The sequence below is a fragment of the Sus scrofa genome, chromosome 12, assembly GCF_054392235.1.
Source record: "Sus scrofa isolate SSC_HxYL_T2T_F1_AM1 chromosome 12, Sscrofa_HxYL_maternal_Yorkshire_Landrace_v2.0, whole genome shotgun sequence".
Taxonomy (NCBI): Eukaryota; Metazoa; Chordata; class Mammalia; order Artiodactyla; family Suidae; genus Sus; species Sus scrofa.
Window position 1 is genome coordinate 3,379,671 of NC_139394.1, and position 24,851 is coordinate 3,404,521.

At 57.5% G+C, this 24,851-nt stretch overlaps 1 protein-coding gene across 19 annotated transcripts in view; it reads left to right on the forward strand.

Moving 5' to 3' along the window:
- USP36 (ubiquitin specific peptidase 36) overlaps positions 1-17,967 on the forward strand; it is a 39,533-nt gene extending 21,566 nt beyond the window's left edge. For 14 of the 19 annotated variants that reach the window (XM_084983401.1, XM_084983408.1, XM_084983413.1 and 11 more), the window contains 11 exons: positions 1,382-1,522; positions 2,379-2,479; positions 4,041-4,179; positions 6,919-7,581; positions 8,121-8,251; positions 9,982-10,581; positions 10,924-11,123; positions 13,843-13,944; positions 14,624-14,739; positions 15,094-15,245; positions 15,675-17,967. In XM_084983401.1, coding sequence (XP_084839527.1) covers positions 1,382-1,522; positions 2,379-2,479; positions 4,041-4,179; positions 6,919-7,581; positions 8,121-8,251; positions 9,982-10,581; positions 10,924-11,123; positions 13,843-13,944; positions 14,624-14,739; positions 15,094-15,225 — 2,325 coding nt within the window. In that variant the 3' untranslated portion in view covers positions 15,226-15,245; positions 15,675-17,967. Of the gene's footprint in view, positions 1-1,381; positions 1,523-2,378; positions 2,480-4,040; positions 4,180-6,918; positions 7,582-8,086; positions 8,252-9,981; positions 10,582-10,923; positions 11,124-13,842; positions 13,945-14,306; positions 14,740-15,093; positions 15,246-15,652 lie in introns of those variants that run through there. The other 5 variants (XM_084983406.1, XM_084983415.1, XR_014820630.1 and 2 more) reach the window with 4 other exon arrangements.
- Positions 17,968-24,851: the final 6,884 nt, after the last annotated feature.

The window sequence follows — 24,851 nt, forward strand, 5'->3', positions numbered from 1 at the left end:
AGCTCGCGTTTCACCGTGACGTCTCCTGGAGCCAGCCTTCCATTAGAACGCAGTTTGAGAGACACCAGTCTGTTTGGTTTCAGCCCCCTGTCTCACAGGATGAGACGGGGGCTCCTGAGCCTGTTGAGCACAGTGGCTCTTGAGACCGAGATTGCCGATAGAAGACAAAAAAATTCGCAGGTGAATATCATGACATTCTGTTGATCAAAAGAAGATAAGTACCAAATGACAGGAAGCCCAGGAACAGGCAGAAGTAACCGCTGGCCACGGGACTTGAAGGGTGGTGCTTACGCGGAGGGGAGGGCCTCTCAGGGTCAGCATCTGTCCCTTGATGGGAGGGTGGGTTGCTGCCAGCAGCCACTGGTCAGCACTCCCTCACCTGCGCTCAGAGCTGTGCTTTGCACTCTGTGTGAATTACACTTCGGTTTTAGAAGTCAGTGTGTGGACAGGCAGAAGTGCAGGTGTGTTATATCCCTGTGGTTAAAAGATCACATTCGATAGTATTTTCTTTTGCAAGATGGTTGATTTCTGAAATTAACTTTGGCGTGGCCTTTATCCCGATCCACCAGGTTAAAAATTTTAACCTACTGTTTCACTGTGTGGAGTCAGCACCTTTTTTCCTGACCAGCCAAATCCCAGCCCTGTCCCCTTTCCTCCTCCTCCAGTGTTCCCGCCTGGTGGCAGGGGAGAGACTGGACAAGCCTCATTTCACACATGGGACCCAGGTGGTGAGAGAGCTAGTAGCTTGAATGCACAGCAGAGACGGGAGTGCACCAAGTCCCCCAACCGGGCAGTGAAAAGACAAACACCTCTCCGCTGCTTTTTCTTCTCTTTTTTTTTTTAAGCTGCGCCACTGTCGCCTGCGGAAGTTCCTGGGCCAGGGATTGAACCCTGCTGCAGCTGTAACCAGAGCCACAGCAGTGACAACACCGGGTCCTTAACTCACTGCATTGTGAGGGATCCCTTCGCTGCTGCTTTTTCTTGTCACTTTTTTGGGGCCACCCCCGTGGCATGTGGAAATTCCCAGGCTAGGGGTCGAATCAGAGCTGCAGCTGCCACCCTAAGCCACAGCCACAGCACCGAGGGATCCGAGCTGCGTTTGCAACGTGCACCACAGCTCACGGCCACGCTGGATTCTTAACCCACTGAGTGAGGCCAGGGATTGAACCCACATCCTCATAGATACTCGTCGGGTGGGTTGCCACTGAGCCACAGCGGGAACGCCTCTGCTTCTTTCTTACTCATTGACTAGAAGGCTCCCAGCCTCAGCCTTGCCCTGGGCCCCTTGCCCGCGCTGGTGAAGACCGGCTGACCGTGCCTTTGGCGTGGCCCTCGGGCTCAGGGATGAATCGTAATCGCCTGTTCCCTGGTTTTCACGCAGGAGGTCGGCTATCCGGAGTTCCTGAACATCCGTCCCTACATGTCCCAGAGTAACGGCGAGCCCGTCCTGTACGGGCTCTACGCCGTCCTGGTCCACTCGGGCTACAGCTGCCACGCCGGCCACTATTACTGCTACGTGAAGGTCCGTGGCTCCTGCATCCGTGTCCGGCCCCTTAGCTGGCCGAATGCCTGCTGCCTCTGGGGGACGGGTCCAGCGCCCACGTGCGCACGTGCGGCTGTGGCCTCTGCGGAACGTTTGTTCCCTGGAAAGCGGCCGTGTTCTGCAGTTGTGCTGCTTCGTGGGGCGCAGGGATGTCTTTGGAACTGTTCCCCTCCTGCCCCTGCGATGAGACCCTGGAGGGGGCTGCTCCCAGGGCCCCGTCCTTAGATCCCTGGAGAGGTCTCAGGAAGGCCAGGAATTGGGGTGGGGGGGTGCTGTGCCCACCAGACCTCCTGCCCAGATAGCCTTCCAGAGGGAAAGCGTGCATCTTTTGGGGTGCCAGGGAAGAGGGGGGACTCCAGGACACTTGGGGGCACGTTCAGAGTTGGACGCATATGTGACGTTTTAATATGTAGTCATTGCTGGCTAGTCAGCACTTGGGTATATGTGACAACAGAAATTTCTTTCTTCTCTCTCTTTTTTTTGTTTTTGGTTTTTTGTTTTTTGCCTTTTCTAGGGCCGCTCCCGTGGCTTATGGAGGTTCCCAGGCTAGGGGTCCAGTTGGAGCTGTAGCTGCGGGCCTACGCCAGAGCCACAGCAACGCAGGATCCGAGCCGCGTCTGCGACCTACACCACAGCTCATGGCAACGCCGGATCCTTAACCCCTGAGCGAGGCCAGGGATCGAACCCGCAACCTCATGGTTCCCAGTCGGCTTCATTAACCACTGCGCCACGGCGGGAACTCCTCTTTTTAAAAGGAAGGAACTTCTCTTTTTAAAAGGAAGGCTCACGGGTGTTGATTGTTTTGTTTTGTTTTCGTCCACACCCTGTGCTTCAGGCCAGCAGCGGACAGTGGTACCAGATGAACGACTCCTTGGTCCACGCCAGCAACATCAAGGTGGTTCTGAACCAGCAGGCCTACGTGCTCTTCTACCTGCGGTAACAGGCTCGCCCCCAGCTTGCGCCTCTGGGCCCTTCCCGCGCGGCAGTAATAGGGAGCCCCCGGGAGTGGGCTCTTGAGCAGCCCGCCAGCCCCGTGTCCCCAGCCCTGTGTCGTGGAGCGTGGCTGCGGGGAAGGGCATTTTCAACCATGTCTGCCTGGCCGCCGAGGCCGAGTCAGGGCCTCTGGGAAGGTCAGAGCAGGAGTCCATCCGTGGGCCCCGTTGAGACGGCTCGGAACGCAGATGGCAAGCTGGCCTGGTATTCTCTGTTGTTGCCCCAAGTGAGACGAGACCGTCTGGATGTTGGCTTGCCCGCGTGCCTTCCTCGGTGGGGGGAGCGGTCATGTGGGCAGCGAAGTGGCCTGTCGGAAGGCAGAGGCTGTGTAGCCAGAGGGTGGAGGCCTCCAGAAGGTGCCTTTTCTGTTCTTTTTTTTTTTTTTAAATGGCTGCACCGACGGCATATGGAAGTTCCTAGGCCCCAAGGATTGAATCCCAGCCACAGCTGCAACTTGCACCACAGCTTTAATCCACTGCGTTGGGCCAGGGCTCAAACCCACACCTCCGTAGTGACCCAAGCTGCTGCAGTTGGACTCTTAACACAGTGGGAACTCCCAGAAGATACCTTTTTTTTTTTTAGGATCACACCCACGGCATATGGAGGTTCCCAGGCTAGGGGTCAAATTGGAGCTGCAGCTGCCAGCCTACACCACAGCCACAGCAATGCGGGATCTGTGACCTATACTACAGCTCACAGTGAGGCCAGGGATCGAACCCGCAACCTCATGGTTCCCGGTCGGATTCGTTTCCACTGCGCCACGACGGGAGCTCCTGAGGTACCTTTTCTTATCACTGACCTGGAGGATGAGGACATGCGAACTAGAGCAGGTTTTTTTTTTTTTTTTTTTTTTTTTTTTTTTGTCTTCTTGCTATTTCTTGGGCCTCTCCCGCGGCATATGGAGGTTCCCAGGCTAGAGGTCCAGTCGGAGCCATAGCCACCAGCCTACGCCAGAGCCACAGCAAAGGGGGATCCGAGCCGTGTCTGCAACCTACACCACAGCTCACGGCAACGCCAGATCCTTAACCCACTGAGCAAGGGCAGGGACCGAACCCGCAACCTCATGGTTCCTAGTTGGATTCGTTAACCACTGCGCCACGACGGGAACTCCCGAACTAGAGCAGTTTTGCTGCTTCATCGACGTTCGGATGAAGTCAGATGACTCGTTCGAGGGGTCTCTTTGGCTTTCTGATAAACCGAGACTCTCATCTCGGAAGAACTCTGACTGTAATTTGCTCTCTGCTGTTTTGAGCAGAATCCAGGGCTGTGTGGGACATTCCCACGGCGTAAGGGCAAGACGCGGCTTCGGAGGAGCCCGAGGGGACAGTCACAGTTCCTTTTGGCTTTTTGTTCTTTTGCCTTTGCCAGGCCTTTTTTTTTTTTTTTTTTTTTAATGGGCTTGTAAGCTTGACTTCGAAATTCCGGCTCCTTCTCCCACTCAGTTTTGGAAATGCCCCCGCAGCTTTAGCAAGACAGCCCCTGACGTGTTCTGTTTCCTCCACAGAATTCCAGGCTCTAAGAAGAGTCCGCAGGGCTCCATCTCCAGGACGGCCTCATCCCTTCCCGGCTGCCCTGGGGCGGCTCTGGACCACGTCAAAAAGAGTGTCAGCAACGGGCCCGCATCCTCCCCACCGGCTGGAAAGGTACGTGTTTGGGAGCGTCCCGTAGACACTGCGGGTCCTCCTGCCCAAGCCTCTCGGGGGATCGAGGCGCCCCCCGCCCTCTTCACGCTGGGGCGCGCGGCCCAGGGGCAGAGGCGTGCAGACCGCGGTCCTGGTCTGTGCCGCCTTCTCCCTGAGGGGGTCGCCAGCCTCCACGGGTGAGGAGCAGGAGGGGACGGGGTGAGAAAGCCCGCCTCGGCACATCTAGACCGTAGCTCCCGGTGTGTTGCCGTCTGAGACCAGCTGCCACGCAGAAGCAGGGACAGGTGCCCCCGGCCAGGCTTTGACCACAAGCATCCCAAGGGGGAGAGTGTGTGTGTATTTTTTAGCCGCCGTGTGCTCCGCCTTGGTGTGTGAGTTCAGCTCCCAGAGTGGGCACTGAAGGCTGGCCACAGCAGCGAAAGCACCAAGTGCTAACCGCCAGGCCACCAGGGCACTCCCAGCATCTAGGAAAAACTATTTTTGTCTTCACGTTTTAGTAGTTTGTACCGACGTTAATTTCCAGATTTGGGTCATCATGCCATGGTTACGTTAAGAGAACATCCCTTGTTTTGGGGGATACACGTGGGCGTATATAGAGGTGGAAGGCTGTCCTGTCTAGAGTTTACTCAGACTGAGGAAAGATACACGGACACGGGCGTCATACGTACGTGTGCGGAGGGAGAGGCGAGCACGCGGTAAGATGCGCTAAAGCGTTCGCAGTCAGGAAGTACCCTGGGAGTTATTTTTGTGTGCATTTGAAATGTTGAAAAAAGTTAACGCAGCTTTAGTAACAGTGTCATTGCGATTTCCTTACTGCGGAATAATTCATGATTCACAAGTAGATCGGCCCTCCCTCTCCCGCCTCTGTGGTCCTTTCCCTCAAAGACCAAGTCCACACGTGGGCTGCCGGGCCCTCCACCCTCCACAGGGGTTTTAGTCCCTTGGGGACGTCTGTTTTCTTCCACCGTTCAAGAAAACAGAAGCCAGAGAGCGTTGGCGCTGGCTCGCAGCAACAAGCCGTGACCCAGTTGCAGAGGTGATCGTGCCTGTGGCCACACCGGGGAGGCCTGAGCCTCGGGGCAGCTCAGCGAAACAGCGGGGACGTGGGGGTGCCTGAGGGCGAGCGAGGCCAGGGACGCCCCCGGCCCAGACCACCCGCAAGGCCGCCGCACTGACCCTGCGTGTGGTTGTTAGGAAAGTAACATTCCGAATACACCGCGGTTGCACAAAAGTCATTTTACTTTTTTTTGTTTGCTTTTTTGTCTTTTGCTTTTTAGGGCCACACCCGAGGCATATGGAGGTTCCCAGGTTAGGGGTCAGATCGGAGTTACAGCTGCCGGCCTACCCCACAGCCACAGCAGTGCAGGATCCGAGCCGCGTCTGCGACGTACACCACAGCTCAGGGCAACGCTGGATCCTTCACCCACTGTGAGGCCAGGCATCGAACCCGTGTCCTCATGGATGCGTGTCGGGTTTGTTAACCACTGAGCCACGACGGGATCGCCTCATTTTACTTTAAATAATGTTGCATCAGTTCCCTGTACTTAAATGCTCAACAAGTGAACAGGTTTTGTGATGGAATAGAAAGATGTGTCCCCTTAGTAGGAATGTTAATGAGGAAATACTTAAATGGGAGTTCCCGTCGTGGCTCAGCCGTAAAGAACTCAACTAGTATCCATGAGGACGCATGTTCGATCCCTGGCCTCGCTCAGTGGGTGAAGGATGCAGCATTGCCGTGAGCTGTGGTGTAGGTCGCAGACACAGCTCGGATCCCAGCGTTGCTGTGGCTGTGGTGTAGGCCGGCAGCTACAGCTCTGATTCGACCCCTAGCCTGGGAACTTCCGTGGGTGTGGCCCTAAAAAGACAAAAAATAAAATTGAAAAATAAAAAGAAATGCTTTTATGACGTCGAGTCACTGTTTTTTGTGTGCAAAGGATGTGGCCATTTACATGATTCTGAATGGCATCAAATCAGCAAATGTTTTGGAAAAAACCTCCTGCTGGAAGAGGCCAGTAAATGGACTTTGGCAACATGCCTCCTAATTTATGAAAGTCTTAACAGCCTTGTTTCATTTCTAAAAAATCAGCATGGAATTCTTAGAAGAAAGTTTAGGCTTCTGTTTGTTCACTCGGCAGTTCCGGGGCACAGGACCTTGGCCTGCGTGGGGGCGCTGTCCTGGTGACCGGCACTGCCGCAGGCCTCGGGGAGCATTTGAGTGAGTGGTTTAGATGCAGCAGTGGTGAGAGAAGGAGGGCCCCTTGGCATCGCGTCGCTAATCTCAAGGGTGCCTGGAGCCCGGCTGGCGGATGAACTGCACACAGTGAGGTGGCTGCTGTTCAGACATCAGGGACTTTGGTGGAGGGTGTAGCACAGGGGATGCTGACAGCCTGTGCTGGGCCTGGGGGGCCCCAGGCACCCGTGTCCGAAGCAAAGACCAAAAGGAGAAAACACCGGCGCCTTAACCCGTGGCCGTGTTTAGGTCGCGGAACTTGACCCATTTTTCTTTCGCTTTTATACTTCTTTCTGCTTCTCAAATCCTGATGGGAACGACCTGCTTTCGTAGTAAAGGTGATTGTAAAGATACACACCCGTATATCCCCAACTCGAGACCTGCCGAAAAGAAGTGACGGTGTCTGTATGGTGTATCGTGTAAGCGATTGGTCTGGACCTGCCCCCTGGCGCCCTGCCAGCCAGGCTCCCTCCGGTTCTGAACACATCCTCTGCTTTGCTTCTCTTCAGAGACCAGACCCTGCGATGATGAAGAAGCCACAGACCCCCGAAGAGCTTGGGGTGCCCGTTGCCAGGAATGGTTCCGTGTCGGGCCTGAAGCCTCAGAATGGATACGCGCCCCCAAAGCCACCTGTGGGGTCCCCCTCCCCCAAACTCTCCAAAACGCCCACCCACGCGCCCACCCTTCTGGAGGAGCCTGGAAAGAAAGTCAAGAAACCAGCCCCGCCTCCGCCCCTCTCCCCGCCACCCAGACCCTCTCAGGGGCCCCGAGGGGCTGGCGAGCCTGGAGGCAGCAGGGGTGAGGGCCGAGGGCCGGGCCCCTGGGGCGGCAAGGCCAGCCTCTCCCCCTCGCCCCGGCCCCTGGCCCCCGGGACCGCCAACGGGCTTGGGCCCCAGGCGGGCGATGGGGGCTCCGCTGCTGAGAGGAGGGGATCCGGCGGCTCCAGCCCTGAGCGCTCAGCCGGCAGTGGCCCCGCCAGGAACCCCCAGGCCCCCCAGGGCGGAAGCACCCACCTCTGCGAGTCTCAGGGAACTCCCTCCAGGGGGCCGCCAGCCCAAGAGGATGCCAGGCTGGCCAAGGCCAAGTGCCCCATCCTGAGCGGCGCTGCGCCCGAGCCCGCCAACACCATGTCTCCTCCACCGGCCAAAAAGCTGGCCCTTTCCGCCAAGAAGGTGGGTATGGGGAGGCTGGGCCCGCACGTGTGTCACCGGGGGTGCGGGAGGGGGGTTGACGTTAGTTTGGGGGTGCGACAGTGGCGTGGAGGCATCTGGCCACCCGAGGGGCCGAGCTGTAGGGGCTGCCCGGCGAGGGCGGGATTCGGAGGCTCGTCCTCTGACAGGGCCAGGGCCGCACAGGTCCGCCGTTGGTGAGTGGGTGTCCTAGGGCGGCAGGGACAGGCGCCTGGCAGGGACACACGGGGTCCGGGCTGGCTGCACCTCTGTGCACAGCTCGGAGCTCTGGGGTGGAATCGCAGTGCTGAGGTTTTTGTTCAAACTTCCTTCTTTTTCTCCTTTTTGTTTCTAACCAAAACCACTTCTGATTCTTCTCCCGCCGTTCTCCCGCCCTCACTCCCCTGTCTGTTCTCCTTCTGTCCTCATCCCTTCTGGGCTCTTTTGTTTTTTATGTTACGTTATGTTATTTTCGTTTTCCCTCTTCTCTCACGGCAACCTTTTTTAGACCACCAAGCTTTTATTTATGTCAATAACTGCAGGCCAGCACCCTGCGGAGGGCAGCCAGCAGTGACCTCCGTCCACCTCCCCTCTCTCCGTCCTCCGACCTCACCCACCCCCGGAAACCCGCTCACCCCGCGGCCGCCTCCACCTGGCCTCGCAGCACAATCAGGTGAGCGGGCGCTGGACCGCGCGCAGCTCTGCCTGCCCCTCCTCTGTCCTGCTCCAGGGGCTTCGGCGGGTCAGAGGCAGCTCGGCCTCGGCAGTCCTGGCTTTGTTCGTTTGTCTTCATCTTCCATTCATCTGCCACGTGCCTGTGGTGACAGGTGGGCTGTGATCTGGTCTGCCGGTGTCCCCCCGGCCCCATGACAGGGAGAGAAGGAGGGGTCTGCCCCGTCTGGGTGGGGTGGGGTCTGTCTCCCTGGCCCTCAGAGCACCCCCGGCTGGTTCCGTGGGGGCTTCTCCCGCTCCTGGGTAGACGCCCCTCTGGAGGTTTGGGCTGTCGCCGCCTGGCCTGCAGGGTGCCATGTCCCTCGGTGCACCCAGGCAGAAAGCCTAGAACCACCAAGAGGCGAGGGCTGGGGGCTGAGGCTGGCAAGGCCTGTGGCAGCTAGGGACGGGGAAGAAAGAGGAGAGGGTTTCTTGGCTGTCGTTTCTTTGACACAGAATCTCTAGTGGGTTTTTTTTTTTTTTTTTTTTGCCTTTTTGTCTTTTTAGAGCCGCACTCGCGGCATATGAAGGTTCCCAGGCTAGGGGTCGAATCGGAGCTGTAGCCGCCGGCCTCCACCACAGCCACAGCAGTGCCAGATCCTTAACCCACTGAGCGAGGCCAGGGATTGAACCAGAGACCTCATGGTTCCCAGTCGGATTCGTTAACCACTGAGCCACAACGGGAACTCTTCTAGTGTTTTATTGATTCTAGAAAATGCGGGGTAACATGACGTAGTGGCGCGGTTGGGATGTGCCGTCAGAGTCTGTCCTGGTTTCAATGCGGCTGCAGCAGTCCTGTCCAGTTCCGCAGCCCTTGGACATGGGCGTTGTGGTCACTCCTTGGCAGATGAGAAAGTCACGGCTCTGAGTGGAAAGTTGGCCTTTCCACGGTCACAGGGCAGCCAGGAGCGAGCACTGAGCGTCTGGCCTGGCTCCTCACTCCTCGTGCTGTGTAACCTGGGAGGGAAGTCTACCTTCCCCATTTTCCTGAACCCCATTTCGGGAGAAAGTCCTAGGAGAGTCCTAGCAGAGGGTGTGTGGGCTTGGCCGTCCTGGCCAGGCTCACTGCCTGGGCTCCATCCCCTGGAGACTTGTGGAGGCTGCACCGTCAGGGCCCAGCAGAACTTGCCTCTCTGAATGCATTTTTATTGCCAGCTGTCAGTGCTGGGCTTTGCAGAGGTGCTCGGAGCTGCCTGAGGACAAGGGACTGAGAGATACGTGGCAGTTCTTGTTAACTTTGATCTTAACATTTGAATTTTGTCATTGGCTTGTTTTCTTTTTTTTTTCTTTCTTTCTTTCTTTCTTTTTTTTTTTTTTTTTTTTTTGCTTTTCAGGGCTGCACCCCTGGCATATGGAGGTTCCCAGGCTAGGGGTCTAATCGGAGCTGTAGCCACCGGCCTACACCACAGCCCCAGCAACGCAGGATCGGAGCTGCATCTGCGACCTACACCACAGCTCACGGCAATGCCGATCCTTAACCCAGTGAGCGAGGCCAGGGATCAAACCCGCCACCTCATGGTTCCTAGTCGGATTCATTGACCCCGGAGCCATGGCAGGAACGCCTTGTTTTCTGACTTGGATGCAGTAATGGGTCTCTCAGGTTCACGGGGAGGACCATTTAAAGTCCTCGCCTGAAAGGGAAGGGGCTGCGGGAGGGCCCAGCCTGTCCTCACTGCCTGACTGTCCCCACAGGGCTGTTTCACCTGCTCCCAGACCATCCAGCCATCTGAAGCCCCCCCTCGGCCCCCGGCCCCCGTCACTGCCCAGCAGCCCCCAGCCTCTCAGGACATCAGACCCACAGAGCTGCTCGTCCGCCTCTGCGCCCCTGCCTCAGGTCAATGGGGGCTTCCAGGCCCCTCCCCACCAGCCGCCAGAGGCCAGCGAGCCCCCCCAGAGCCCCTGTAAGAAGAAGCGGAAGCCCTGCATGGCTGAGACCGAGGACCAGGGCTGCGAGACCTGCACGGCCGCGGCGGCCCCACCCGGGAAGCGGCGAAGGAGGAAGAGGAAGCACACGGGGGACGTGGCCGCCTCCTCCCCGGCCCCGCAGGAGGGGCTGCTACAGGGACAGCCGTGGAGTCCCAAGCGCAGGAAGGAGGGCCGGCCGGAGCCGCCAGCGGACAGATGGGAGGAAGAGGGCGGACAGCAGCAAGGAAAGCGCTGGCGCCTGGGGAGCAGCGGTTGGCCCGGGGGATGTGTGAGCGACAGCCACCAAGTGAATAGCAGGAAGAGGAGGCGGAAGGGAGCCGAGGGCCTGGGCGGAGAAGCCTTGGCCAGGGACCCGCCTCGGCGCGGGTAAGTGCGAGGAGGCCTGCCCCTCCACTGGCCGCTCTCCGTCCCCGCCCAGTGGGGACCTCTGGGACGTGACCATGTCATCGGGTGTCCCGGGGGATGGGGACGGGTCCAGACCCGCCAGCCCTGGCCGTGCCGGGAGGTCACGTGGGCCAGGCCAGGCTCAGGCTTGAGAACACACAAGCGCCTCTCTGGACAGTGGCCAGGCACAGCTCGCCCGCTCGGTCCTGGTCCGGTTCGGGCGTGTCCCTCGGGCTCTTCTACAGCGCCAGGGCACATGCCATCCAGGTTTGCGGGGTGCGGGTCTCGGTGTGCTTGGAGCTGACGGTTGGCCCTGACCTCTAGGAATTGCTCTCTCTCGGATGCGGTCCTGCCAGAGACCACAGCAGCATCACCCAGGAAAAAGAAGAAGAAAAAAAGGAAGGAGGAGTCCCAGCAGCACACAGACGAGAACCAGTCCACAGGCCAGAGGGGCAGGAGCGCTGCCGTCCCTGGGAGCCTGCTCCTGCTGGCTATGAACGGCCAGGGCCCCGGGGAGCCCACAGGTGTGCACTGGGTGGAAGCGGGGGGTCGGGGAGCAGGGCTGGGGCCTGCCGGGGGCCTAGAGGCAGGTGCAGTGCAGTGGGAGGGCCTGCAGGGGAGCGCCTACCTCTGCCCACGTGCAGCTGTCTGCCCATTTGGGCCACAGCCTCCTCCCCTGGCAGGTCGTTCAGCTGAAAGTGCCAGCAGACCGGGGGTGTGCCCGGCAGCTCTACAGGTCCTGACGCAGGGCTGTTCCATCTAAACCTTGCCGCTTAAATGACTCTTGGGCCACACAGCCTGGAGTTTTTCTGTGCCACGTGGACTCGGAGCATTGGGTTCGGAAGCCAGCCTCCCTCTGCCTCTCCTTGCACTGGGCTTTTCTGAGGCTCACTGGCCTCCTGCTGCTGGGCTCTGTGTGCTGTGGCCCTGCCCAGGCCGAGCCCCCCAGGTGACTTGTTCATGTTCTTTCATCTCTCCTGCCTTCCTGGCTGCCTGGGCTGACCAGGCGCCCCGACGGGCCATGTCTTTTGGACCCAGGTAGGGAGGTCAGCTCCTCAGGAAGGGCCCCCAGGTCCTGGGTGGCTCTGCCGTGTGGGAATCCAGCTGTCTTCGTGCTTCCAGGGCGCACAGGCCCCTGGGGATTGGCTTATGTTTTATTAAACTCTTGAGAAACGAATTCGTGAACTAACGTAGAGTTTAATTACATTGCAAAGCACTGAGTGCTGGACACTGAGGAATAACCATGTCAGGTGGCCAGGGTGTCACTGGGCAAAAGGTCAGACGGAGTGGTCATCAGACCAGGGGGTCACTTTGTGAGCATGTTGGCCAAGCGGGAGATGCTGCGGGGCCGCGGGGCTGAGGCTACCCCCCTCCCCCAGTGCAAAGCCGCAGGTGCCGGTGGACAGGTGCTGGGGCTGCAGGGACCCCCAACAGCCTGCTCACAGTCCCCAAATGGGGGTGGGCATTCATGGCCAAGACGGTTGCAGGTGGCTTTGGGTGACCACCAGGCCTGAGCCGAGCTAAGGAGCAGCTGGAGAAGGCGGCGGGGCAGGCTGCGGGCAGGCGAGCACTGTCCTGCTCAGGGCCCTGAACCCGAGGGGCGGGCACCAGGTCATTGCCAGATTGGCCACTGGGAGAGGGGCAGGCAGTGCTGTCTGCAGGTGTCCTGGGTGGCCAGGCTCTCCCGGGACGGGCCTGGGAGTCGGGCTGCCCTGAAGCTGCAGCGGGCGGGGGTGGGGGCCTTGCTGCCCTGGCCGTTCCGAGTCCATGCCCTGCTGGTGAGGGGCCGCCGTGTGGGGCTCCTTCTCTCCCTTCCTCCGTTAGAGCCAGGGCTCCCTGCTGCCTGTAGCTTTTCTGTTTGGGTTTGGGTTTTCTTTTTTGTCTTATTTCATGGCCATACCTGTAGGGTATGGAAATTCCCAGGCCCAGGATTGAATCTAAGCCACAGCTGTAGCAATGCCACATCCTTTAACCCACTGTGCTGGGCCGGGTATCGAACCCACACCTCCGGAGCCACTACAGTCGGATTATCATTATTTTTCTTTCTCTAATAGCCACACCTGTGGCATGTGGAAGTTCTGGGCGAGGGGTCTAAACGGAGCTGTGGCCGCCAGCCTACACCACAGCCACAGCAAAGCCAGATCTGAACTGGTCTGTGACCTTCACCATAGCTCCTGGCAACACTGGATCCTTAACCTACTGAGCAATGCCAGGGATCGAACCCACATGCTTCTGGATACTAGTCAGGTTCTTAACGCCTGAGCCACAATGGGAACTCCCTGCAGTAGGATTCTTAACCACTGGAGGGAATTTCATCGTCTGTCTCAGAGTTGATTTGGACTAATAGCCTATTCTCTTGATAAAGAATAGTCATTAGCTTCCTTGCCACAGGCAGAAGAGCTTGCTTTTCACATCCCTTAGAGAATTTATCATTAGCGAGATTTGTGCTGCTGTTGTAAACATAAGGTGTGTGACCGTTTCCCTGGTGGTTTATTTACTTGTCTATTTATTTATTTTTGTCTTTTTTTCTAGGGCCACACCTGTAGCATTTGAAGGTTCCCAGGTTAGCGGTCAAATCGGAGTTATAGCTGCCGGCCTACACCGCAGCCACAGCAATGCAGGATCCGAGGCGCGTTTGCAACATACACCACAGCTCATGGCAACACTGGATCCTTAACCCACTGAGTGAGGCCAGGGATTGAACCCGCAACCTCATGGTTCCTAGTTGGATTCGTTAACCACTGAGCCGTGACAGAAACTCCTATTTTATTTATTTTTTATGGTTATCTCATTTTTTATTTTTTACTTATTTTTTATTTTTTGTCTCTTTGCCTTTTTTTGAGCCGCTCCCACAGTGTATGGAGGTTCCCAGGCTAGGGGTCTAATCAGAGCTGTAGCCACCAGCCTACACCAGAGCCACAGCAATGTGGGATCCGAGCCGTGTCAGCAACCCACACCACAGCTCGCAGCAACGCCAGATCCTTAACCCAATGAGCAAGGCCAGGGATCGAACCTGCAACCTCATGGTTCCTGGTCGGATTCGTTAAGCACTGAGCCACGACGGGAACTCCTGGTTATTTCATTGTTTAAATTGAAGTATAGTTGATTTACAGTGTTGTGTTCATTTCTGCTGTACAGCAAAGGGACTCAGTTGTATATACCTGTGCATTCCTTTTTTTGTGTGTATTCTTTTCTGTTATGGTGATTTATTTTAGGTTTATATAAATGTTCCTCTGATTACAGGGCTGGGACAGACTCCTCTTGTATCTTGGGACGGAGAGAAGGAATCTGATGTGGTCCAGGAATTGCTGAAGTACTCATCAGATAAAGCTTACGGGAGGAGAGGTACTGGTTTTAGGCCTGGACTTCTGGCTTATTTAGGTGGTAGAGACCCTGGGAATGGACCTGTGGCTTCAGGCTTGTGCTCAGGGGTCTCTCGGCTCTAAAGATGGGGAGAGGAGTGCGAGGGCCCCTCGTACCCTCCGACCCCCACAGCCACTACACAAAGGTCAGGACCCCGAAGGCGGGTTTTGTCCAGGGAGGGGTCCAGAAAAGCTTGTCCTGGGGGCCGGGGCTGGGGGGGGGGGTGCGGGCGGGTGGGCCTCAGAGGCCCTGAGTCGGGGTGGGAGGGGGGGACGTAGATGGAACAGCTCGTCCAGCGCTCGTGCTCTGAGTTCCTATTCAGACGTATTTCTTCTCTAATTCAGACTCGGAGAGAAAGCACGAGAGCTTTGTTTCTCAGTGAGGGCGTGGCTTTAAAAAGAGCTCCACGTTGTAGGTAGGTGGTTCGGAGAGTTAGCGGTGTCTGCGTTTAAGTGACAGGATCCGGACGGTCGCCCACCGGAGACCGCGCTGACCCTCCCCCGGGCCTTCTCTGCGGGTCCATGTTCGCCAAGAGGAGGCCGTCACACACGTGGAATGGTCAGGATAGAGCAGCCTAGTTTGTGCAGCTTGGTTCTGGAAGGGCAGCCGCGGGGCCACGGGGACCCACCCGGGTCCCGACGTGGCCGTGTCTGGTTTGCAGTTTTGACGTGGGACGGCGAGGTGTCCGCTGTCAGTCGGGACGCCGTTCAGGACAGCAGGCTGGCCCGTGCGGCCACGGTCATCGATGACTGGGATGAAGCGTTCGACCGGGGCAAGGTGACATGTGGTGGCGCTTGGCGGGGGCAGGGTTGGGGGAGCACGGGGGGATCGCTCTGCTCCGGAGGCGCCAGGAGGCTGGGAATTTGGGGGCCATCTGAAGTGGCAGCAGTTTTGCGAAGCGGCCAAGGGGGCGGCTGGAGGCAGGCGGCCGGGCTCGGGTGCCGTGGGCCACAGGCAGGACCTCTGTCCTCCCGTCACCCTTGCTCCTCCGACAGTGAAGTGGGGCCGTGGGAGGCTGAGCCTGCAGGTGTAGGTTGCATGTGGCTGGCACATAGCAGACACCTGGAAAAGAGCAACCCACGTTGGGGGAGCGCTTTCAGGGAGTTGTGACACCTGCGATTCTTGACGTAGGAAAAGAAAGTGAAAAAATTCAAGAGAGAAAAGAAAAGAAACTTCAACGCCTTCCAGAAACTTCAGAGTAGACGGAACTTTTGGTCCGTGACTCACCCAGCCAAGGCTGCCAGCCTCAGCCATCGCCGCTGAATTCGCTGCTGTCGAGATAGGTGAGTTTGGGGCGTGCGCTGTGGGCTCTGGTGTGTGTGTGTGTGCATGTCTGGTGGGGTGGTGTGTGAGTGTGGAAGGGGTGTGGGCTGTGTGTGTGCACCTGTGTGTTACGGGGGGCATGTGTGGCCTGGGCTGTGTGTGGCATGGCGTGGGAGGGTGTCTGTGTGTCTCGTGGGGTGGCATGTGGAAGGGACGTGGGCTGTGTGGGGGGGTGTGTGTGTCACGGGGGAGGTGTGGCATGGCGTGGGAGGGTGTCTGGGGCGTGTGTGGTGTGGCATGCACACACGGGTCCCTGGCAGAGGCGGACCAGGCCGTGTTTCCAGGCTCCACCTGGCGTCCCCCATCGTCGCCCGTGTTGGACGCGCACTTGGGCGGCGGGATCCCAGGGTCTCGTTTGTCTCATCAGGAACCACGCTCTCTGCCCACAGCCTGCAGGGACGCAGCGTCCCTTCCTGGGACTGTCCATCTGGACTGAAGAGCCGCTGGCTATGGACTCCGGCCCGGCCGGCTCCAGCCCTGCAGCGGGGCCTGCTGTGGGGGCGGCCTGCAGAGGCCCGGCCTGCTGTGGATCAGGACCTCTGGTGACACGACACGCACTGTGACAAAACCGCACGATGACAGGGGGAGCAGGGGCCGTGTGGTGACGGGGAGCCCGGGATGGGCTGCTGGCCAGCGGCGTCTGGTCAGGGGCCTGGGGGTGGGAAGGCAGTGGCCCCGCCTGCCCGGTGTGTCCCGAGCACCGGAGGTGACAGCGTGCTGTCATTTGCTCTTCTTGGTGGCCACCCATCCCCTACTCCTGGCGGCAGCTGCTGCCGTCTGTCCTGCGCCTCCTGCTTCCTCAGGCGGGGGCTCCATATGCCTTACCTGTCCCCCCCGGGCCCCACCCAGCTGCCTCTCCCTGTGTGGAGTCGGGGCACCCCCCCCCCCCAGCAAGAAACCCTGGACTGTCTGCCGGGCAGGTGGCTGTGGCGGGGCGGGGGCTGAAATGACATGGGCCCCGCCGCTTTCCAGGCCTCTTGTCAGTCCGCGCCGTCTCTGCTGGGCCTCGCTTGCAGCTGCAGGGGCCCGCGGGTCCGTATTGAGGCGGTGGCCTTGGGGTAGACGCCTCCTTTTATTTTACTACTTGATATAAAACATTTATTTTTGACCAGGCCTGTGGCTTCCATTAGCAATATGTTTCCTTCCTCTAATGTGCACGTACTGGCTCCGTTGGCTCCGTCTCGTGAGTGCTTTTGAATTGAGAGGATTGTGTAACTCAGCAAGATCACGCTCACTTTTTTCTTGCCCAGGCTGCGCCTGCGAACTTGTCCTTCGATAGAGACGGGGAGTCCTCAGTGAGGGCGATACTGTCCAGGAGGAGCCCAGGCATCCCAGCGGTGGGGGTACAGAGGCAGTCTGAAGACTACCCTTGGCACAGCCCGCGCTTCCTGTCCTCTGGGGACCGGCAGGCGGGGAGATGGCCCTGGGTCTGACCGGCTCCTGTCCTTCCAGTGGCGTCCTCGGCCTGAGGCCCGATGCCCTGCCTGCCCCCGCTTTCTTCCTCACGGAGCTTTGCCCTTTGCTCTGCAGCTCGTCCTGCGCCTGGAGGGATCCTAGTGGTATCGAAAAAGTGTCACACACTTTTTGTTTTTTGTTTGTTTAGTTAGGCACATGGAGGTTCCCAGGCTAGGGGTCGAATCAGAGGTGCAGCCACCAGCCTACCCCACAGCCACAGCAACTCGGGATCCGAGCCTTGTCCGTGACCTACACCACAGCTCTCGGCGATGCCGGATCCCCGACCCACTGATACGAGTCAGATTCGCTTCCATGGAGCCACGACGGGAACTCCGAAGGCTGCTTTTCGTTACATGCTTTTTGTGCGAGGAGACACATTAATTTTTTCGTGTGGGTCATTTTTGGTTTTTCTCCCTGTTTTTGTATTTCCCTTTAAAAAGCTGTAGAGAATAATTCCAGCGCCCTGAGCTGAGGCTGTTCTGGTCCCAGTGGAGGGAAACTGAGCCCTGCCTGGGCTGGTCCAGGAACCTTTTCCCAGAGGACTGATTCCTGCACGTCAGCCACACCTTGTTCAAAGATGAGGGGCCCACCCCACTGCTCGGTGGCTTTGTCACTTGTCTTGAGAGGGAAGGCAGGTGCCTCTGCGGGCGAGGTTTTTTTCCCTCCTGAGATGTTGGCATTCATTCCAGTAGGCACTGTTTCCCCGGCCGTATTTTTGTCACATTCTCTAGTTGAAAAAAGGAACCTTCAAGTGTTTGCTGCCACCGAATTTCCCCTCTCTTCCTTTCTCCACCGCGCGATCACGAGACCGTCTCGGAGGACCGCATACCCGTGGTCTCCTGGGCAGTGACGCGCGCCAGCCCGCATCTGTGCCCTTCGTCACTGGTAGGAAGAGGCCAGGCCTCCCCTCCCACCAGGAATCCTTGGCCAAACTGCGAGGGAAAGGACAGGCCCAGAAAACCAGCCCCCACATCCTAGGTGTCCCTATAGAAGTCATCAGAACCTTTGTAACAGCGTCACGCGGCTGACTTAGAATACAGGTTTAATTTAACTTTGTGTTTGGGGGCACCTCCCGGGGGTCCCCAGCCCTCTCACTCCCTGCCTCGCAGCCGGGGTCCCGGTCGCGTGCGTAGAGCCTGTGTCCCGGCACCTGCTGCCCTGCTCCAGGGGCCGAGGGGCCCCCGTCGCCAAGATCTCTCGGTGCAATAAAATAACGAGTTTTTGTGAGTCCTGCCTGTCTTTGTTTTTTCCCTTTGACTTTGAAAGGGTCACCCCAAGCCCAGGCTGCTGCCTCGGTTCACCTGCGAACTCAGCCTTGGTCACCTTCTGGTCACCCGTCCACGAAGGGGTGTCGGGCGCTTTCAGCTGTCTGTGCGGAAAGCCAGGAGCAGATCTTCGTTACAGATAAAGGGGAGTCAGGAGGTTTGTTTGAATGTTTAAATGCATACATTTATTTGAATTTTAAGAAGACGGAATCCTTAGAAGTGGCTCCCTGAGCTTCGTAGCTGATTTTCCACGAGCACTAAATCGCAACCTGGAAACTATATCGTTCCACTGGGGTTTGTCGTTTGACAGTTTTTTGAACTGAGTGATGTGTGGATTTCTGCAGGGAAAGATGAGGGAGAAATCAGAGGTTTTACTAAACTGACTTGTCCTCACGGCCGGCAGGGGCGACCCGGGCCTCGGTTTGGGTCCGGGAGGCCGTGGTGCGGAAGCCTCGCCTCCTGTGTGGGCTGCACCAGCGTTGGTGCAGGAGCGCGGTCTGGGCTCACGCGGACAGTGCCAGTCCCGTCAGGCGGGCCGTCTGTGCTGAGCAGGAGGGTCAGGGTCTGGCTGATAACGTGTCTTGCACGTCAAGGTGATGCCGGGGGGCACTGATCCCTGCAGACTCCTGTGACGGGGTGACGTATGGCAAAAGCAGCACCTATGAGCAGGTGACAGAAACTAGCGTGGTCCTGGGCGGATGCAGGCTTCTGGTGAGTGGGTTCTGGTGCCAAGCCCCCCCTCTGCCTTCCCTCCAGTGATGCTCCAGAACTCCTGCCCAGACGTGCTCCTCACACATGGGGACCCTCTGCCCCGTTGCCATGGGGCTTTGGCCAGACCGCTCAGAGTGAGGACAGCAAGGTGTGAACAGGGGCCGAGACATGACCTAGACCCCAGCCAGAGCGGCTGCCCTGCAGCTGGGAGAGCTTGGGAGACGGATGCAGCTCACAGGCCTCTCTGCCCAGCCCACCTTGTGTCTAGAGGCTCGTGTCACAGTGGCTGGAGTGGTCCCGAGGTGCTGCAGACCTGGGCACAGGGCTCATACAGGCAAGCCCCTAGCTCTTCTGCGTTGCTCTTTCCCAGCTGGTGGTTCTGGGTGCAAAGGCCACATTTCCTCCAGGCAGCCTGTGGTCTCCAGCGCAGAGCTGGTGGCCCCAGTGGCACCAGGAAGATGGCGTGCCAGCTCCACCTGATGCAGCCTCGGGGACAAGGGGAGGCTTGGAACAGAGTGTGGCCAGGTGGGTGGGCTGCGGCCTGCAGGGCCAAAGCCCAGGGTACATCCTGGTTGACACACGTGCACGTGAACGTCGCCACGCCGGCCTCTGTGTGTCTTTCGGGTGAGAGAGCCTGCGGTATTCTCAGCAAAAGTCCGCAGGTCTGATTGGCTCCTCAGGCCCCCCGGGGCTAACGGCTGGTGCGTGCAGCGGGGCTGGGGTGGAGGAGCCGGTGAGGATGACCCGTCCAACAGGCTGGCCCAGAAGAGGTCGGGTCTGGAGCCAAGACGTGGTGGGGACAGGGTGGGGCCCTTGGGCGTTTGGAGGTGGACTCAACCAAGAGCAGAGGTGACAGAAAAAGTGGGAGGTTCCGGGTGGGAGGAAGACCTCTGGCTTGGGAGGTCAGGTAAGTGGTAGGGCCACATTGTGCCAGAGAGGCAGGTGGGTGACAGGTCCGAGGCCGTAAGGCAGCTGAGGCTGCTGTACGTGCCTGTTATCAGACGGGGACAGGGCGGGGGATCCATGGGCCACAGGGGGGGCGGGCGTGGAGTCTCCAATTAAGAAAAAGCACAGGGGTCTGCAGGCCTGCCCTCAGGAGCAGGCAGTGGAAGGCTGGCTGGTGTGGTGAGGAAGGCCAGGGTGGGAGTCCTGGCCAGCCTTGGTCGCGGGGACAGCCTCGGTGTAGCTGGGACCTGGGTAAAACCAGGTTCTGCTGATTCTCTCCCTCGGGCGGCTTGAGGACATGTGTGACGCCCGATGCATGGTAGGTGTCTGCAGTGCCCTTCGCCCTTGGCCTTCAGGGCCTTGGGTAGGTCACTGCCCTGGCTCCTCTTTAGCCTCCCCTCATGCCGGGGTGGGGGGTGGGGCTCGTGTTTAGAGGGGCCCCTGCCTCGGCCGCACAGGCCCTGCTCGGCCGGCCGTCAGCCCCTTCCTTCCCCGCTCCTGCCTTGGGACCCGCTGGTCCCCTCGGGAGGACCCTTCTGCCCCTGGCTGGATGCTGCCCTTAGGCTCTGTCTCCGGCGGCCCCCCTCCGCCCTCAGTGCTTATTCCACACGTGTGCCCTCCCGCTGCCTGTGTGCCCCTTGCTCTTGGCAAATGACTTCATCTCACTGCAAGGGCTCCCCTCCCACTCCACTTTCAACAGCGAAACACGGGGAAACCAAAAGCGAAACCAAGCCCCTCCCTCTCCACCTGCTCTGTTCTCCCTCTTGCCGAGTGGCAGCGGATCACCTGGGAGTTTCTCAACACTCGTGTAACATGACCGTGAAGGAAACGGGACTCTCGGCCGTGAGGTTTGAGCATTGACAATGAAGCTCTTCCTGAGTGATGCTAGTTCACTGCTCTTCTAGCCCTCGGTCTGGGGTTTGAGCAAGCCTCAGAGTCCCCGGGGTTTGTTACAACACAGGTCGCTGGACCCCATCTCTGAGGTTCCGATTCAGCTGGTCTGGGGGGGGGTGCTGAGAGTTTGCATTGCTAACATCCCCCTGAGCAGCCATCCTCTGAGCCCCAGCCCCGCCCCCCACCCCCTCCCCCTTTGTTCTTTTTTTTTTTTACAAGTGGAAACATCTTGCCAGGTCTGGCAGGAACTGGAGCACTGGCTCCTCTCTTGGACTCTTGTGGCACGTGGCCAGCTGTCTTTCGGGTGGCGGGGGACGGTTGGTGACAGCTGGATACAATCAAGTTCCATTACAGACAGATTTGAAGAGCTGTTCACACACAGAAGAAATTGCAGGCTTTAGCAAAATAGAATCTGCAGGTTTTCAAAGCAAGACGATGCCCCAGCCTTGGCGCGTGTGAGCGGCTCGGTTTGCGTCTCTGCCCACGGGAAGCGCCCTCTTCCCCAGCACCTCCTCCCTCCCGAGCGCAGGCTGGCGAGGCTGGCAGGGCTGGCGAGGGCTGCCCAGGCCCCTGTCTTATATCATGGAGGACTCCTGAATGGGGAATGCCCGTTGAAACCTGGGTGGAGTGGGGTCAGGGGCTGGCTTCTAGAAGGACCGCTGCCCTGCCTCAGTTGACCCCCCTCTCACCGTGGCCTCAAGGGGGGCGAAGCGTTCACAGGGTGGTCGGGTAGACCCTCGGTGACCTACCCGGGCTGTGGCCTCAGCAGAGCTCTGGGCAATGGCTCAGTGAAGGGAGGCCTTGGATGCAGTGGTTCCTGTGGGTCTGTTGGTCTCAGCAGACCATGGACCTGAGTCTCTGTGCTTTGTCCTCGGCCCTTCCTTCCTCTGTCCCTTTTGCATGTGGACAGGGTGTCAGGGCTCATACGCAGAGGGACCCTGCCCTCCCTCTTCTCCCTAGACCCTCCAGCCTGTACCTCCCATTTGGCCTCCTGCTGCCTCGCTCGGCTTGATGGGAGAAGAGAAAGGCAAGAAATAGAATCATTTCATTCAGTAGAAGGAGCCACTAAAATGTGGGCATGAGGAAGAGCAGAAAGGTCACATGGGGAGTCCCCGTCGTGGCGCAGCAGAAACGAAACCAGCGGGGATCCATGGGGACACAGGTTAAATCCCTGGCCTCACTCAGTGGGTTAAGGATCCAGGGTTGCGGTGAGCTGTGGTGTAGGTCGCAGACCAGCTGGGATTCTGTGTGGCTGTGGCTGTGGTGGAGACCAGCAGCTGTAGCTCCGATTCGACCCCTAGCCTGGGAACCTCCACATGCCACAGGTGAGGCCCTAAAAAAGCAAAAATAAATTAATTAAATAAAATTCGTATTTAAAACATTATTTTAAGGTGTGCCTGTTGTGGTTCAGCGGGTTAAGGACCCAACATTGGCTGTGAGAATACAGGTGCAGTCCTTGGCCTCATTCAGTGAATTAAGGATCCAGTTTTGTTGCAAGCTGTGCCATAGGTCGCAGGTGTGGCTTAGCTACGATCCCTGGCCTGGGAATTTCTATGTGCCTCTAATGGAGCCAAAAACAAAAACAGAATCCATGTATATATATTCACAACTGAATCACTTTGCTGTACACCAGACACTAACACAACCTTGTAAATCCACCATACTTCAATTGAAGAAGCAGAAAATGGGTGATACATGCATACGGTAAATAATTTAGCAGCAGGATCGGCGGTGTGTCTGGAGCCCTGGGATGCAGGTGAGATCCCCGGCCTGGCGTAGCGGGTTAAGGATCCAGTGTTGCCCCAGGTGCAGCTCAGATCTGATCCCTGGCCTGGGAACTCCACAGGCCGTGGGGCAGCCAAGTAACTACATAAATAGCAAGCTATGAATTTTCTAGGGCCGCCATAGCAAAGTCCCACAGACAGAGTGGCTTAAAACAACAGAAGTTTATCCCCTCACAGTCTGGAGGCTGGAAGTCTGGAATCAGTGTTGGCAGGGCCGTGCTCTCTCTGAGGAATCCTCTACCTCTTCCAGTTTCTGGTAACCCGGGCGCCACTTGGCTTGTGGCAGTGCCTCTCCAGTGTCTGCCTTCATCTTCACGTGGCCTTCCCTGTGTATCTGTGTCCTCATCTCTTTTCATAAGGACACTAGTCATTGGGTTGGGACCATCCTAATGATCTCATCTTCACTCGATTACATCTGCAAAGACCCTGTTTCCAGACTAGCTCACAATTCACAGGTACTGGGGTTAGGGCTTCAACGTATCCTTCTGGATTCACAGTTCGACTCCTAAGAGGATGGAGGGTCTGTACTGAAGAGTCTCCTGCTTCTGTTGCCCTGGCAACGGACTCCTCTCCCCGAGGCAGGGTGGTCTCCAGGCTCCCGTGTGACCTGCCAGCCACAGTCCACACTCATCCTCTATGGTGGAATCCTCAAGAGGGCACGGCTTTGTGGCCACTTCCTTTGTGCTGTGCCCCCAGCATGTTGAACAGTGGCTGGCACAGTCCAGGCCGCTCCCAATGTTTGTCAAATGGCTAAATGTACGAGTGAACACACGTCACATGTATGTGTATTTTTGTTAGAGATGGAAATATACACACCTGTCTGTCCTCCTTTTCCCACTTAATACAGCTTGGCACTCGGCTCACGTGGGTGAAGGTGGCAATCAGCCTCCATCTTTTAAAAGCCTGTGGGTGCTCCCTTGTGTGAAAGTATCGGAAGCCGGGAACCTGCTCCCTTTTGAACACTGTTTCTAAAGAAGTTTGAAACACCATCGTATATGCACAGGAAAGAATGCATCTGGGGTTACCTCGGCTCACAAAACTTGCTCTGAAATTCTAATGTTTGAAGAGATCTGGGGGAAGCAGCAGACAACTAGACTCCCTGCCTCCAGCTCTGCCCTTTGAGGTCTCGCTGTGCTCCAGGGGCTGAGGACACAAGCGGCAGGTGAAGCTGAACTGGTGGCTCCTATTCTACACTGTGAGCTCTGTGAGCCTCAGTTTCCAAATCTGTAGTGGGCGATAGCAGTTCAACGAACCCTCCCAGCCATGAGCTGATAGAGGGTCTTACGACAGTGACCCTCAGTCACGTCCATTTTACATCCCTACCAGCGCCAAACATCATCCTTATGATGTGTGATGGACGTGGATTCTATTTTATTCTGTCTTCTCTTCAGTCCATGGTGACTGGTTTCTCAGCCTTTCAGCGTCAGGACCTGCCTTTTGAACACTCCGTTAAAATGAAACAATGTAAGTTAAGGGAATTTGTAAAGAGTCCATTCTATGCTAATCGAAGTGATTAACATTCAGGCCCCGTATCCCTTTCCATCTCCAGGGACCGGGTTTGGGAGTTGAGATCAGATCTTAGAACTACCTTGTTACCTGAATTGCTTTCCTCCCAAGTTTTGGTCATTGAGCAAGAGTTAGGTGAAACCAGTGACGACTAAACTCCTAGGTCCACCAGAATCAACCTTTGAGAAGTAAGAGAACAAACACTCTGTACAGCGGAAGTGTCTGACTTCTGGAATGACTCGCAAGCAGCACGGAATCTAAGGAAAAGGAGACCACCTTCTCGGACGCTCAGGAGCCATCAAGCTTCTCCACCACAGGCTGGTCAGACAACTCAGGGGAGTCAGAGGGTGTCTGTGAACACATGATTGTCTCAGCCACCCAAGGGTGGGCCAGAGCTGCACCCTGATGGGATGTAACAATTAGGATTCCTCAGGCTGATGTGTTGAAATCCATCTCATCTAACAAAAATATTGTCCGCGGTGGAGAAGCCGAGTGCACGGTGACAGATCTGTCACTTCGGAGATCAATATTGGGCAGAAGCCCGGATTTTACAGGCAGAGGCTGTGTTCTAGGAGTGGGAAACAGGTCCGGGGAGTCGAGCTGTTTGCCCAGGTCATAAGGCAAATAGGAAGCAGATGCAGAAAGTTTCCTCATTCATTTATTCCTTCTGCATGAGAGGAATTACTTTTCTTTGTTGTCTCCTGGGAGGCATATTTTAGGGCTGTCTGGCCAGTAAGGAAACAGGCTGCTGAGACAGGTATTGCAATCCAGGTCTTGTGACCTTTAAGGGACATTTCTGGGGATTTGGGTTGTGCTTTCCTCCAGCAGCTCCGGGGTGCAGCACGTCATGCTGCGTGTCCAGAGCTGTGCACACCAGGAGGAGCCTGGACCTCCCTGTGCGATGAGTGATTTTGATGTCCCTTCCAGCTGAGGCACTTGTAATTTTTATGGGTAACACCAAACCAAGGAAGAGTGACTGCAACTGGGAGTGGCTGGAAAAATGGCG